General features: G+C 44.3%; 1 protein-coding gene across 1 annotated transcript; it reads left to right on the top strand.

Moving 5' to 3' along the window:
• The first annotated feature begins 10,091 nt into the window (after nucleotides 1-10,091).
• DEFB132 (defensin beta 132) lies at nucleotides 10,092-16,937 on the top strand. Its single transcript, XM_085003177.1, is given in 4 exon segments — nucleotides 10,092-10,098; nucleotides 14,813-14,854; nucleotides 14,857-14,916; nucleotides 16,729-16,937. Coding segments are annotated over 4 exon segments (318 nt in total).
• The last annotated feature ends 211 nt before the right edge of the window (nucleotides 16,938-17,148 follow it).

The raw sequence follows: 17,148 nt of genomic DNA, 5'->3' as shown, positions 1-17,148 counted from the left end.
ATCACACACAGTTTACATAATGTTATCATTCCTACAGGAGCCTCACCGAGAAGACAGAGCTGGAAAGTGATAGAATTTTAGTTGACGTGCCCAGGAGAGAGTAAGCACCAGGAATGCTGACTACACTGAATGTGGCCCATGGATGGCCCAAAGGAAGCCTCTGTAACAGGACTTATGGTTCTCATATAGTGTTGCTTTTCTTGGGGCAACGGTAAGGAAAGCAGCAGACATATTTCCTTTTTTCATAGATTTTTCCCTAAGAAAGGCCAATATGCAAAATAGAATGTGAAGGGGGCAAGTCTACCTTCTCTACAGAAGAACATAACTTAAACTCATGAGTCCATTTAAAATAAAAGTACAAGGGTGTTCCTGCCTCTGGGAGTGGGGGTGGGAGGATGGGATAGGGAGGACCGGTTAATACTTAAGGTAGATGCACAATGCACACTAGAGGGGAGGCAGGAGGCCCAAGTGGGCAGAGGGGGAAAAAAACCTATGTTTAAATTTTTCTTGTCTTGAGGAGTTCCTGTCATGGTTCAGTGGTAACTAATCCGACTATTATCCATGAGGATTAGGGTTCGATCCTGGCCTCGCTCAGTGGGTTAAGGATCCGCCATTGCCATGAGCTGTGGTGTAGTTCAAAGATGAGGCTCGGATCTGACATTGCTGTGGCTGTGGTGTAGGCCAGCAATTGCATCTCCAATTGGACCCCTAGCCTGGGAACTTCCATATGCTGCAGGTTTGGCCTTAAAAAGAAAAAAGAGAAAAAAAAAAAAAAGCAAAGGGGATGATGCTTATCTAGAAAAGACAGTCATATTTCTGACAATCATGGTATAGAATTTAAGAGGATAGAAATTCAGGTCCAATGTTCCTGGGCCAGCATGCTGGTTTTGGCATGAGTGACCTTGAACAAATCACTTAATCCACATAGGATCATTTGTTTATTCATTCATAAAATAGAGTCGTAAACATTATATTATATTCCAGAATCCACTTCCTTATATCCCAGTTCACTCTTCATTTTACTGCTCACATTACAATGACACAGATCCCTCGTCCAGTGTTTTAACCCATTCCTCTCTGGTACACATCACCTCCTCCAATTTAAAGACCACCTTTCCTTAACCTACTGGTTCCTTTTTTGGGGGAGGGGAGGACACACCTACAGCATGTGAAATTCCCAGACCGGGAATCAAACCCACCCAACAGCAGGGACATGAGCCACTGCAGTGACACCACCAGATCCTTAACTCACTGTACCATAGGGAAATCCAACCTGCTGATTCTTCACTACAGGGTCACCCTAAGGAAGACAAAGATTTTCCCACAATGCCCTGCAGTGATACTAGAGTGTAACTTTTTTTTTTTCCTGGCTGCATCTATGGAATGTGGAGGTTCCCAGGCCAGGTGTGAAACCCATGCCACAGCAGTAATAATGCCAGATCCTTAACCCACTGAGCCACCTGGGAACTCCAAGTGCAACTTTTAGAACATGTCCCTCGATGTGTTTGTACAACAGGAAAGAATTATCACAAAAAGAGTAACTTGAATTCCTGCTACTTGTGTGTTCCCAGAAGAATCCCAGTGAGCATTAGATCCCCTCCCTGCTGCAGCTGTTTGCCAGAACTTTGAAAATCCAGCTTATCTTCCCACAATTGGAGTGCCCTCTTCCTTTTCCAGCCTCAGAAAGGAGAGAAAGTTTCCTGCTCACCTAAGTTTAAGACCTTCTTTGGAGTCCTCATTTCCTGTCATAGAACTCACCTGTTATCTCTTCTCAGGACACTGGGAAATATCCTTTTCCTTAGAGAAACCCCACATCCCTTGTAACAAATGTGCTGAATCTCCAGTTCCTGTTCTCCTCTTTCATTGTAGTAATAGAACCCTCCTACTTACTGTAGGACCTCTGCTCAGGAACTTGAATTTGCATTGCCTCCAATTCCTTATTTGAAAAATGGAGAGACCATTCCTTGCTTTAAATAATTGCTAAAAATATTAAATGGAGTTCCCACTGTGATCCAATGGGTCAATGATCCAGCTTGTCTCTGTGGCGGCACTGGTTCGATCCCTGGCAGTGGGTTAGAGATTGGGTATTGCTGCGGCTATGGCATACATCACAGCTGTGGCTCAGATTTGATTTCTGGCCCAGAAACTTCCATATGCTACAGATGTGGCCAAAAAAGAAAAAAAAAAAAAAAAAGCTAAATGATAGAACTTAAATACGACGCTGGAACACTCTGTGGCTCACAGTCATATGCCATAGAAATGATTCCTTTTTCTTCCATGTCATAAATCAGGACAGTTCTGTGTTCATTTCACATTTCCAGTCTTTTGTTCATTCATTTGACTATTTATTAAGAACCTAGTATGTATCAGGTAAATTCTTGGAGCTCTGAAATAAACGAGATAAATAAGGTCTTACTCCCATGGGGATTATATTCTAATGGTAGAGAATCAACATAAAGTGAAAAATAAATTAATACATTAAGATGTAAACACAGAAGGTCCTTTAATTTGTCCCGCATTTTAGGTTTACCCAGACCCCTAGAACACATGCACTGTTCTAAGAAAATGCATGTGACTCTGTGCAGGGTAGCACTTAACATTTCCTTCCATCTCTGGGTCTCTGAACCCTTGTTCTCTTGGGCTTTCACGTGGGACATTGTTCTCTTCCGTCCACTCTCAGTTTCTTGTTTGTTAATGGATCCTCCAGGGGAGTCCATCTGACCCTCCAGCAACAGCCACCCTGCTCTTCCAAGGTCAGGAAGAAGGAGCCTGGGGCCCCTTCTTAGAGCCACACCTTTTTCTCTTCTCCCTGGGGTTGAGTGTGCCTACCTATGCCAAGCTGGGCTGACAGTTAAAGTGGAAAAGACACCATTTATACCCTTCAGGTACCCTCCGTTCAAGGATGCAAGAGGCTTCTCTTGAGATTTCTCCAGGGTGCTATGAAGAACCACTTCACAGAGGATTCACAGCTGACTGCTCCAAACTCCAAAATAAATCAATGCCTCTATTCACCATGGATCTCCCAAGCTCCGAAGAAAAATAAATGCTTAAGTGAGCATCTAAAGCTCATGAGTCCAGGAGTTCCCATTGTGGCCAGAGGTAACAAATCCAACTAGTATCCGTGAGGATGTAGATTTGACCGCTGGCCTCACTCAGTAGGTTAATGATTTGGTGTTGCCATGAGCTGAGGGGTAGGTCACAGACACAACTTGGATCTTGCGTGGCTGTGGCTGTGGCTGTGGCCTAAGGGCAGCTGCAGCTTACATTCGACCCCTAGCCTGGGAACTTCCATATGCCATGGGTGTGCCCTAAAAAAATTTTGTTTTTAATGCGCTTGAATTCAGCCCCGCCCCTCTGAGCACTGCTCTGTCTAGAAGCCTCCTTTCCTGATCTTGGCAGCCCATCTGGATGTGACCCCAGGAAACCCCTTAGGGTCAGAAAAACATCTGAGTAAGAAAAGGCAAAGCGTGGGAGAGGGAGGATGAGCCTCACCAAGGAGCCCCTTGGGATTCCACCTCCTATGGCAAGAAGAACAAGGCCAAAGAATAATTTGTTGCTGCCCAACATCAGAAATGCTTCTTTTCAGGACAGCTCCATGGGCTGACACCCAAAAGTGTGTCTCTGTGAAGCACCCAAAGACGCCATCAGGCCCTCCAGAGTTAGCAACCACGTGGAGCACCCTGAAGCGCCCTCATAGGTCCAGCCAGACTCCTCTTGACTTTCACACATAATAGCTTTTCCCAGTGAGTCATAGTTTCCTGCTTTGCAATGATGAGCCCTCAATGTAAACTGTTCTGAGAAAGAGAGAAGCTTTGACTTTTTTAGCTTTATTTTGTTTTAATCTGGGAGGAGGGAGGGTACATTGGTGACCAGTCCTTAAAGGACTTCCTCTCAGCTCTGAGAGGACTCCCTGGTGGCAGAGTCCTGAGATTTTTTTGTCCGTATCTGTGGTCCATGTCATCATGAACTTTGGGATTTATCAAATTGGAGTGATAACACTTGTCAGTCTTTATCTTACTAAATAATTTATAGAGGTCCACATGGGTGATTTTTAATGACAAGAGAAGAAATAAATTGAAACAACAGGACAGGATAAGACTATTCAAGGGGACTGGAGTTCCTGTTGTGGCGCAGTGGTTAACGAATCCAACCATGAGGAACCATGAGGTTGCAGGTTCGATCCCTGGCCTTGCTCGGTGGGTTAAGGATCTTGCGTTGCCGTGAGCTGTGGTGTGGGTCACAGATGCGGCTCAGATCCCGCGTTGCTGTGGCTGTGGTGTAGGTCAGTGGCTACAGCTCTGATTCGACCACTAGCCTGGGAGCTATATATGCCTCGGGAGCGGCCCCAGAAAAGGCAAAAAGACAAAAAAAAAAAAAAAAAAAAAAAAGACTATTCAAGGGGAAGAATCACTTTAGGAATGATTTTTGGAGGGAGAAGAGGACACATAGACGGTATGGTTTTAGTTTATTGACTGAGTGTCTTTATCCGATGAAGGAGGTTACATTCCATCCCTTGTGGGCTGAGTGTCTTGATGACGATCATTTTACAGGAAATTTTGAAATCAACAAGTGACAGTCTTACCCACTTTGTTCTTTTTTCAAAATTGTTTATTTTTGTTTGCCTTGCTATATAAATGATAAGATCTGTTTGTCAATTTCTGAAAAACATCCTGCTCAGATTTTGATAGGGATTGTGTTGACTCTACAGTCAACAGAACATATAAAGAGATGTTCAAATTCACTGGTCATCAGAGAAAAGCAAAGCAAACTAACAATTATGTTGGTAAAATTAGAAAACTGAGTAAAGGCCCATGTTAAGGAATACAGTAATGTGGGAATCTTCAAACACTGCTTTTATTTTACTTATTTATTTATTTATTTTTGTCTTTTTAGGGCCACACCCACAGCTTATGGAGGTTCCCAGGCTAGGCGTCGAATCAGAGCTGTAGCTGCCAGCCTACGCCACAGCCACAGCAACTCGGGATCCAAGCCGCATCTGCGACCTACACCACAGCTCACAGCAATGCCGGATCCTTAACCCACTGATCAAGGCCAGGGATCAAACCCTCGTCCTCATGGATGCTAGTCGGGTTAGTTAAACACTGAGCCACGACAGGAACTCCTATGCATGTTAATTCTGAGTCAGAATGCAAGCATAATTTGTTTTGGTTAATTTTGTTTTGGAGATTGAATAATTATAAACAAACTCCTCTCTAAAATATATTGTATCAGGAGTTCCCGTCGTGGCGCAGTGGTTAACGAATCCGACTAGGAACCATGAGGTTGCGGGTTCGGTCCCTGCCCTTGCTCGGTGGGTTAACAATCCGGCGTTGCCGTGAGCTGTGGTGTAGGTCAACACGGCTCGGATCCCGAGTTGCTGTGGCTCTGGTGTAGACCAGCAGCTACAGCTCCGATTCGACCCCTAGCCTGGGAACCTCCATATGCCGTGGGAGCGGCCCAAAGAAATAGAAAAAAGACCAAAAAAAAAAAAAAATCTTAAAAAAAAAATAAAATAAAATATATTGTATCAACTTAAAATCACAGGGACAGTGCATAGCTGTCCTTGTTTTGCCTCACCTTTGCCAACAGCACCCAGAAGTGTATTTTTAAAGACTGGGAGCTAGTCTTCTAGGTATTCCGTGAGTATTCAGGAAATTTATGCAGTAGCCAATCAGAAGATCTAAACAAATCTGTTTGCCCTGCTGGCAGAGATTTCTACTTTATCACTGGCCCACTGCCCAGATTCTGATCTCACTTGAAGTCTAATAAAGGTTGGAGCTCCAGGCAAGTGACACAGTTAGCTCTGTCCCACTGCACTCTCCCCAGGCATGTCCCCACACTTCAGGCATGAAGTTCTTGCCTCTGGCTTTTGCTGCTGTCTTGTTCTGGCCTCAATAAACTTAAGTAACCTGAAATTCTCCATGTTGAAAAGAGTAATGGAAGGGAGAAGAGACAGAATCAAAAGCACTAGACAGAGCTATTTTTATGGGTTTTTTAAATTACTCAATGAATTTTATTGCATTTATAGTTGTACAACAATCATCACAACCAGATTTTATAGCATTTCCACACCAACCTGTCCACCACCACCCCCACCTTCCAACCTGTCTCATTTGGAAAGCATACGTTTTTCAAAGTCTGTGAATCAATATCTATAGATACAGCTATTTTTAAAAGGAAGGAAAGGAGTTCCCATCGTGGCGCAGCGGAAACGAATCCCACTAGGAACCATGAGGTTGTGGGTTCTATCCCTGGCCTCATTCAGTGGATTAAGGATCCAGCATTGCCGTGAGCTGTGGTGTAGGTTGCAGAGGCGGCTCAGATCTGGCGTTGCTGTGGCTGTGGTGTAGGCCAGCAGCCATAGCTCCAATTAGACCCCTGGCCTGGGAACCTCCATATGCCATGGGTGCAACCCTAAAAAGACAAAAGACAAAAAAAAAAAAAAATAGATCTGACTTTGGAATTATTTAAATATTTTACTTAAGGTAAATAGGCAAAATATGTATTGAATTGATGGCATAATCACAAAAAGAAGAGCTATCTGAGGTAATAGGAAATAATCTCTCCCATTTAGCTTGTAAAAGGAAAATATTAGAAAAAATAAAATACAAAGTAAAAACAAAATTAAAACATAAAAAACTCCATCAATAGGGCTTCACTAAAGTACTGTATATTCTAGATGTAAAGTTATATAAAATTAAAAAAGAATAATAGAGATCTACATTTTTGGAAGTGAAAAAAAACTCTAAGATATTAAATGTTAAGAAGGAAGCCGAAGAACCATAAGTACAAGATTATACAATTATTTATTTTTTTATAAATAATTAATATCATAGAGTAAATTTGGCTTTTTTTTCCTTTCAGTGTATTGTTCTGATTTTGGAGAGACAGCAGTGGATGATGGCCTGAAGCAAGATCTTAATTCGCTCAGGAATTGAACCTGGGCAGCCTGGATGAAATCCAGGAATCCAGAGGCTAAAAGCAAAGTTGCCCTGACTCTCACCCCCTGCTGAAAGCAAGAATGTTTCAAGGAGGCAAAGATTGTAAAAACAAGTATAAAGTTTATTGTTAGAAACCCAGCACAAAAGGAGTTCCTGTCGTGGTGCAGCGGAAATGAATCCAACTAGGAACCATGAGATTTCGGGTTCGATCCCTGGCCTCGTTCAGTGGGTTAAGGATCCAGCATTGCCATGAGCTGTGGTGTAGGTTGCAGATGTGGCTCTGATCTGGCGTTGCTGTGGCTGTGGCGTAGGCTGGCAGCTGTAGCTCTGGTTAGACCCCTAGCCTGGGAACATCCACGTGCCGCAGGTGCAGCCCTAAAAAGCAAAAAAAGAAGAGAAAAGAAAAGAAAAGACAGCACAACAGGTGAGAAAACACACAAAGAATTTGTCTATTTACCTAAGACAGAAATAAAGCAGTTAATACACTCCCAAAGGAGGGAGGGTGCAGATGTCCCCTGAATGAAGAGCACGCCAGAGAAATGACTTAAACCACTTCTATGGGACAGTTCTGGGTCTTCGCCGTCCTTTGGCCAATTATCTTGTTTTATCTTTCACACCTGACCAGATCCGGGGCCCTCCCCCAATCTGCCTGCACATCTTTTGGCCAAGATGGATTCCAAGGCAAAACATGGTGGGAAGGTTATCTACACTTATCACGGCCTGGCAGCCCCTCTCTTTTTGACCCAGAGCAGTCTCTCTGCACACATGTAGTCAGGGTCTCCCCGACCCTGAGGATGGGGAGTACATCCTGGTCTTCTGTCCCAGCACAGCTCAGCCCCTCTTTGGATCTTGTCATTACCATTGTTTAACAAGTGCACAGAGACAAATACCAATTATTTGTCTTGTGCCTGTTGTTATTTCTGTCTTGAAGTATAAAGAGGTGGCTGGTTGTAAATGTTTGTCCCAGAGCCCAGCCTCAGGAAGCATAAATAAGAGGCTAGTTGGACTGATCTCCTGCCTTAGGAAGTGTAAATAAAAGGCTGGTTGCAAATGTCTATCCTGGAGCCCATCTATCTCCTGTCTCAGTTCTTTGAATGTTCACATCTTTAGATTCATGTAACCGATAGGGATGGGGTGAGAGAGTTACACAGGTAGTTGTAGAAGTCCCAGTAAGGGACCACAGATAGAGAGGGAAACCTAGGGATTTGGGAGATGATCATAAATTAATAATCACTCAAGAGGGCCATCAGAAATGAGGCAGTCTTGGGAGTTCCCGTGGTGGCGCAGTGGTTAACGAATCCGACTAGGAACCATGAGGTTTCGGGTTCGGTTCCTGCCCTTGCTCAGTGGGTTAACGATCCGGCGTTGCCATGAGCTGTGGTGTAGGTTGCAGACGCGGCTCGGATCCCGCGTTGCTGTGGCTCTGGCGTAGGCCGGTGGCTACACCTCCGATTCGACCCCTAGCCTGGGAACCTCCATATGCCACAGGAGCGGCCCAAGAAATGGCAAAAAGACAAAAAAAAAAAAAAAAAAAAAGAATGAGGCAGCCTTGCTTGACAGGCAGAGGCATGAGATATGCTTCAGGTTATGGGGTGGGGGGTGGGGTGAAGCCTGCATTCAGGTTGAGACCAAGGGCAGGAGTTTAAGGACCACCCTTCTGCTGATTTGAATAAGCGCCAAGGCAGTCCTCATTTGACCTTATAGGGTCAAAATACTCTCTTAGCAGATACCAAGGAGGAGCTACTACTAGAAGAAAGAGGAAGAGGTGGTCTTTTCCGACCCCCATCCCCTTGGATTATAAATCTGTAGCCCACCCAATCCTCACAGCAGAGCCTCCTGGCCTGCCCACTTGCATCTCTCACAAGCGTCCTATCTTAATAAATCTATTTTTTGCCTATCACTTTGTCTCTCACCGAATTCTTTTTGTGCAGAGACACGAAGAACCTGAACCTCCAGAAGTCCAGACACCAGATGAGGGATTCTAATTCAAAAACCATGGGTTCAAGTCCCAATCTGGGTTCTGGCCAGGTTCAAGTCATAAGTGCTGTCAGTTTCATAACCAGCACCACAAACAGAGCATTAAATAGTTTCATCACCCAAAAACATACCAATTTCTCTTCAAACTCTCATCCTACCGTAACTCCTGGCAACCAGATTTATTTTTCATCACTATAATTTTGGCTTTTCTGAGGCTATCACATAAATGGAATGTTTGAGACTAGCTTCTCTCACTCGACGTGCCTTTGAGGTTCATCCCAGTTTCCACACATAGCAATAACCCACCCCTTTTTACTGCTAAATAGTATCATATTCTAGGGATATAGCACAGGTTTTTTTATCCTTTCATTCCCTGAAGGACATTTGGCTTGTTTGGCTGACACAAGTACTGACTGTATTGGGGTTCCCGTCATGGCTTCGCTGAAACAAATCTGACTGGGATCCATGAGGATGCAGGTTCCATCCCTGGCCTCATTCAGAGGATTACAGATCTGGCATTGCTGTGGCTGTGGTGTAGGCCAACAGTTACAGCTACGATTTTACCCCTAACCTGGGAGCCACCATATGCCACAGGTGTAGCCCTAAAAAGACCAAAACAAAACAAAAAAAAAAAAAAAAAAGAATCTGACTGCTTGGGTTACTGCAGAAGCATGGGTTCGATCCCCAGCTGGGCACAATGGGTTAGCAGATCCAGCGTTGCCACAGCTGTGGGGGTAGGTGGCATCTCTGGCTCAAACTCAGTCCCTGGCCTGGGAAATTTCATAGGCTGTGGAGTCAACCATTAAAAAAAAAAAAAAGTACAACCTGAGAATTGAGAGAGTTAAGTTTTATTTGGGACAAAATGAAGACTTAAGCCTGGAAGGCAGCACCACAAGAAACCACTTCTAGGAGGGGAGGGTGTTAGCTAAGATATACAGGAGTTTTGTAACAGAGGGCAGGTAGTCAGAACAAAAGAGTACTGTTAGTCAAAGAAAACTAGATATCTCAAGTTCAAAAATGTAGTGCTTTTCTGTGTATGGGAGTATTGCAAGGGGCTGGGCTCACTGAAATCCTTCCTTTGAGAAGCATCTCAGCTCTCTGGAGCAAGTACCGTGTGCTTTTCACATCCTGAGGGCTCACCATCACGAATGACTGCAGTCCGATGGCTGCGAGATGGCAGGTATTCTTTGTTCCTTCCTGAGTTCCCTCAGGGCTCACCAGCTCAGAGGTGGCTGCAATTGCTGAAGACTGTGACATCTTTATTTACTGCTATAGGAGGCAATATTGTATTTCTCACCAGCAATTTGTGTTGTCAGGAGTTTTTGTTTTAGCAACTCTTATCAGTGTGCAGTGATTTAATTGTTTTTCAAATTAACAGAATTTTAAATGTATATTATATAATGAGTGTAATTAAAACAAAATACCAGTGCATAAAAGGAAAATATGTAAAAATATGCAAGCAATTGAAGAAGCTATAAAAAGAACACCAAAATTAACTTTTTTTAATTTAGAAAGCAGAGACAAAATGAGAATAGTTTGCAACAGCCCCAGATTCCTCCCTGAAGGGAACAGCAAGCAGGGTAGTGTAAGGGGAAATCATATACAAATTTAAATAACAGCTTTACACTGGGAACTATGTCGGGTCACTTATGATGAATTATGATAATGTGAGAAAAAAGAATCTATGCATGTATGTGTAACTGGGTCACCATGCCGTACAGTAGAAAATTGACAGAACACTGTAAACAAGCTATAATGGAAAAAAAATTAAAATGATTATATATATAAAAAAATAATAAAATAACAGCTTTAATTCTCCCTGTTGAAAACAAGGGAAGAGACTTAGCCTCCCCTTCCTTTTCTTAGAGCATTTTCTTTAGGAAAGTTGCAAATTTTTTTTTCTCTCTCTCTTTAAAATGAATGTAAATCTTTTTAAACTTTAAATGGACCCCTTGAATACTGTAAACCAGCTATAATGGAAAAAAAGTAAAAATCATTAAAATAAATAAGTAAATAAATTGACTTCCTGACAGATTTACGACCCAGGAATGTCTTTCTTAAGGACCTGGGAGCCATCCCATTGAAATGTAATCATCAAGGAAGATGGTGCCCTAACACCCCTTTTTTGTGGGAAGGTAGGAGCCTTCAGCACATTCCTTGGGCTCCTCACTCCAAACTGCAAAATACCTTCCGCCACAAAGATAAGAGAATTTTGTTTTTCCTTTGGATGAAGCAAATTAGCAAACACAGATGGCCACTCTAATTATCAGGTGAATCTAGGATAAATTATGCATGGCAAATGGTGCTTTCAGCTCCTCTAACTTCAGGGCTAGTTACTATTTATCTTGAGAACATGTATATAGTGGGTTATATCTGCTTGGCTGCATAAATACCTAAGATTCCTGTCTTTGCAGTCTCTTAGCAGATTGCCACATGCTTCACATTTTGTTTTAATGCTTACTCAGTGACAAAATTGTTTTCTTTCTCTTCTACCTTTGTGGAAAGTCTTCTGGGATGAGAGGAGGTTTTGTTTTTAATTATATTTCCCCCAACAAAAGCAAATGCCATGGACTGTACACGCAGGTCAGAAAGAAGAATTTTCCAGATTCAGAGCAAGATGAAGAAAAGACAAGTTTATGGAGGCAAGGAACACTGTTAACACAGTGGGCTGACTTCCTGATAATGAAAGAGAGCCAATCCTGGAGATAAAGAATAGTTTAAGATGAGAGATGTGGGAGTTTTCATTGTGCTTAGCAGGTTATGAAAGCAACTAGTATCTATGAGGATGTGGATTCAATCCCTGGCCTCACTCAGTGGGTTAAGGATCTGGCATTGTCGTGAGCTGTGGTGTAGGTCACAGATGTGGCTCAGATCCTGTGTTGCTGTGGCTGTGGCACAGGCCAGCAGCTGCAGCTCCAATTCAACTCCTAGTTTAGGAACTTCCACATGCTGCAGATGCAGCCATAAAAAGAAAAAAATTTAAATGTGCTCTCTGTTTACTTGAAACAAATAGACTGTCAAGATGGGTTTATTCAGTTTCAGCACAAAATTGCAATTCAGAGCCTGCAGCCATGGTGATTCATGTACAAGTCCGCCCACAGCAAGGGAAGGAGAATGCTTTTATAAAGGAGAAAAGGAAGTTGGGAGGGCTATAGTAAACAAAGGATCATGGCTTTTCACATGGCTTTTCACTGCCAGAAGAAAAGAGGAAACTTTCTTCTACCTGTTGGGCTCTGCAACAATCATAGGGCACGAGGGCTCCCCCTCCTGGTCTCCCAAATCTATTCAACTGAGTTCTCTATTAATTTTTTTTTTATTTTTTATTTTTTGGTCTTTTCTAGGGCTGCTTCTGCTGCATAAGGAGATTCCCAGGCTAGGGGTCTAATCGGAGCCATAGCCATCGGCCTACACCAGATCCACAGCAACACAGGATCTGAGCCGCATCTGCAACCTACACCACAGCTCACGGCAACCCCGAATCCTTAACCCACTGAGCAAGGCTAGGGATGGAACCCGCAACCTCATTGTTCCTAGTTGGATTCGTTAACCACTGCTCCACGACGGGAACTCCTCTATTAATTTCTTACATATCTGAACCATCAGCATCAACATCACCTGGGAATATTTTAGAAATGCAAATTCTCAGGCCTGCCCAAGACCCAATTTGTATTTTAACAAATCTTCTGGGTGACTCCAGGGCATGCCAGATTTTGAGAACCACTGGATTAGGCAAACAGATGAGAGAACCATCAGTAAAATCTAAAGGGACCTTACAGGAGAATGCATATGTAAGTGGGTGGAGAGAGAATTACTGCACTGAACTGATCACTCAAGTGTCTCTGAAATAGCAAATTAAAAACTCCTTAAAGAGACAGTGCTTTGGAATAGTTGTGTGAGAAACCCATTGGACCCTCTCCATCCTTATCATTTCATTGGTGAAAATTTTTAAAACAATCACTTAAAGTCTCTGGGGGGAAAAAAATTAAAGTCCCCAGAAATTTACCTAAGGATATGCATTCAAGAAATCCTCTTTAGGAGTTCCCGTCGTGGCGCAGTGGTTAACGAATCCGACTAGGAACCATGAGGTTGCGGGTTCGGTCCCTGCCCTTGCTCAGTGGGTTAACGATCCAGCGTTGCCGTGAGCTGTGGTGTAGGTTGCAGATGCGTCTCGGATCCCGCGTTGCTGTGGCTCTGGCGTAGGCCGGTGGCTACAGCTCCGATTCAACCCCTAGCCTGGGAACCTCCATATGCCGCGGGAGCGGCCCAAGAAATAGCAACAATAACAACAACAACAAAGACAAAAGACAAAAAAAAAAAAAAGAAATCCTCTTTAATCTCAGTGAGACAGTGAGGCTATGACAATGGGGCTAGCATTTACTCCCTACACACACATAGGTCAGGTCCAAGTACTCCTGGCGGGGCAGCTCAGAAGAGAGTGAACTTTTTTTCTCACCAGCCAGAGTCGTAAGGTCTGGTGTCACAGTTTCACCCAGAGAAGGGTGCCTCTCCTCCTAGCCATCACCTCAGCTCTATTCAAAGCAAGCACAGTCAAGATATTTGGGCCTCATTGTAATGTATTAGCATCCTAAATGACATACCTACCAGTGCCATGACAGTTGATGGTTGCCATGACAACAACCAGACTAGCCCATTCAAGGACAGCAGAGGAGTGCAGTATCTGACCTGGTCCAAACCAAAACCCCTGTTCTCAGATAACTCATGAACATTCCTTCTACTCTTTCCAATTCCCTCCCTTTTACCTCAACCCTGCTAAATATTTAGTGTCACTACCAAATTGGGTTGGGAAGTTGATTTGCAAACAAGATTCCCACGTCTCCATTCTTTGGCCATTGAATAAAGCTTGTGCTGTCCCAGTTTCAATACTGGCTGCATGAATCCAACGGGGAGAAGTCTCAGCCTGGACTAGGACGCTTATGTGTCCCATCGACTAATTCAGTACCAGTCTGTGTGTGTGTATGGTTTTCTATATTTAGGTTTCTGATATCCAACTAGATTTGGACTTTGAATGGTTATAAGTGGAAGTTCTCAGGCTAGGGGTCAAATCAGAGCTGCAGCTGAGATCTACGCCACAATCACAGCAACGCAGGATGTGAGCTGCATCTGTGACCTATGTCGAAGCTCGCAGCAACACTGGATCCTTAACCCACTGTTTTTTATTACAGGGGGTCTCAGCCAAAAACTGAAAAGGGTAGAGGGAAAATCCTTTTTCAACCCCATAGAATAATCACAGATGAGTTAAGTGTGACCCAGACACAAAGCAAGTTCTGAGGCCAGGGACCAAACCCAGGCCACAACAGTGACAATGATAGATCCTTAAGTGCTAGGTCACCAGGGAGCGCCTATGATCATTTTTAACGACCACATAATGTTCCATTATATTCTTTAGTCTATTGCAACCATGTTTGACCATCCATTAAGTTGCTTTTGGTTTTCTGCTACTGCAAACAATGTTGAGACAAACCTCTCTGTATATTTGTTTAATTATTTCCATCAGACAAAAGTCCAAAGAACAGGGTTTCTGAGTCAAATGGCAGACATTTAAGACTTCTGATGCCAAACTACTCTCCAAAAGCAAAATTCCCAACAATGGTTCAACAACATTAATGCACACTAGCTTCCCCACACCCTCACCAACACTGGTTGGAAGGAATGGTTTCAAAGATGGGTGCTGTGTACTGGTGCTCTTTGCCTCTTTCTCCACTGACAGCCTAGAACACAGGTGCTTGATAAATCAATCCAGGCTACAGTCTAGTAGACGCTCTGATCCAATATGACTGTTCTGGGTGTCAAAGAACTCTCCTTCTGGTTCACTGCCCTGGATGCTGGCATCGTGTAGACCCTATAAAGGCAGTAGCTCCAAGCACATTACACAGAAGGCCCTCACTCTATCAAACCACCTTCTGCTCCCAGGCCATCCGTTCAGCCAGGAAGCTCCTGCTCCTGGTCTGTTCAGCCCTCGGATTCCTGGTGACCCCAGGTAAACTGGATGAGGGAGAAGACAGATGGGACTGGGGGCCAGGAACACAAAATCTTTGCTTGGCTGACAGACAAGCCAGGTTGAAAGCAGGCAGGGCTCATTTCAGTGGGTTCCAACCTAAAGTTGGAATCTCCCAACATCCACCACTAGCCTCAATACCCCATACCCAGCCACCACCTTCTACCACCCTGTACAAAAACACAGTTCCTGGAGTTCCTGTTGTTCCTGTTGTAGCTCAGCAGGTTAAGAACCCGACTAGTATCCATGAGATGTGGGTTCGAGCCCTGGCCTCGCTCAGCGGGTTAAGGATCTGTCACTGCTGTGAGCTGCAGCATAGGTCACAGATGGGGCTCAGATTTGGCATTGCTGTGGCTGTGGCAGAGGATGGCAGCTGCAGCTCCAATTCAACCCCTAGCCCGGGAACTTCCACATGCTGTGGGTACACCCTAAAAAGACCAAAAAAAAAAAAAAAAAAAAAAAAAAAAAAAAAAACCCAAAAAACAGTTCCCAAAACTTTTTTCCTATTCTAAAACAAGAATCAGCCCCAACCTGGTCCAAAATATCTTCCTTCACTTTACATGCGCTCCTACATCTAAGCTCCTAAGGTGCTGAGAAAGTGTCTCTCTTGACCATTTTCATCCTCTGAGCTCGGGCCGGGGGTAGTGCTCAGAGAAGAGACTCAGCCCTAGGGGAAGACACTCAGGCTCCATCCCCATGCTCATTGGAGGGCCCTCTGGCAGGGAAGACGCAGAAGCCTCTTAGAGGGCAAGTTCACACAGGGCGGCAAACAAGGTGCTCAGCTCAAATCTTGGGGCGAGAAGAGACTGAAGAGCCAGAGAGAGAGAGAAATCAGAAAGCCAGGCCAGGAGCATGAAGAAGCCAGAGGAGGGAGGAGCCGAGGGGCCTGCTCAGAAGATGCCTGTGCTGTGGGCCCAAGGCAGACACAGAGCACTGAGACAAAGCCCACTTTTGACCAGAAGGTGGTCCCCCGTAACTGTGTACAAATGCAAAACACGCTGTCAGTAGCAACCATCATTTTCCCTTTGATGCTTCTGGAGAATGAGTTGACTTTTTCTTTTTTTTTTTTTTTTTTTTTTTTGCCCTGGGTTGACTGACCTTTACAGTTTTATATTCCCTGAGAACAAATGCAGCAGAAACCCCATTAAAAGGAGAGGATGCAGGATGAGTAAGAATAGCCCTAATTCCGGGAGTTCCTGCTGTGGCTCAGTGGTAACAAATCAAACTAGTGTCCATAAGGATGCAGGTTCGATCCCCAGCCCCACTCCAGTGGGTTAAGGGTCTGGCGCAGCAGCAAGCTGCAGTGTAGCTCGAAGACAAGGTATGGTTCTGGCGTTGCTGTGGCTGTAGCAGGTGCAGCGTGAATTCAACCCCTAGCAGGGGAACTTCCTTGTGCTACAGGTTCAGCCCTAAAAAGGAAAACAAACAAACAAAAAAAAGAATAGCTCTAATTCCCCTTTCAAGTGTTCAAGCTCCTCCCTGACAGTGAAGGGAGGCTTCCCAGCCTGTATTTTCAATCCACACATTTTGTGGGTACCCACGATAGCAACATTACAGTTCTTAGCTGGCTGCAAAGATGCAGATACTGGCAAAGACAAAGAGCTCCTCAGTGTTACCAGGGCCGTCCAGGGGGTGGGGGCCGGAGGGGGGGTTCTGTCGCCTGTTCAAAGTCTTTCTCAACCTTCATTTGCATGATTTCTCAAGCTCACATCTGAGAATAAAAAGCCCCAGCCACACAGCCATCCCTAGATTGTTGCTAACCTTGAGTTTTCCATGTTTTCCCCTTCCTTGCAGCCAGTGGGGGTGGGACAAGTTGTGGGCACAAGGTCCCAGGACACTGCAGGATGCACTGTGGCCCCCGGGAGAAAACCATGTTCACGTGTGACAGGAACAAACAATGTTGTGTCAAAGACTTCTTCATACCAGAGCCCATGGTGCCACCACCTGTCCACAGACCTAAGAAGCCATGCAGAACGGGCACCGCCAGCCAAACCCAGAAGTAAAACGACACGGCAAAAAAATAATCCCTGTCATCTCCAAAGATTCAAAATACTATCACTTCCCCATAAATTATGGGGGCATCCTCCTTCTGGGGCTTCAAGTTGTGACCAACCTCAAAGCTCCTGTTTTTTATATCACTCCGTCATTCACTCAATAAATAGTTCGGAGTGCGTATCTAGCCTAGAGGAATGACTGCCATGGGGACTCATCTGT

Source organism: Sus scrofa, chromosome 17 (assembly GCF_054392235.1).
Source record: "Sus scrofa isolate SSC_HxYL_T2T_F1_AM1 chromosome 17, Sscrofa_HxYL_maternal_Yorkshire_Landrace_v2.0, whole genome shotgun sequence".
NCBI classification, from domain to species: Eukaryota; Metazoa; Chordata; class Mammalia; order Artiodactyla; family Suidae; genus Sus; species Sus scrofa.
Note: the sequence above shows the minus strand (reverse complement) of the source record. Positions and strands in the feature narration are given on the sequence as shown.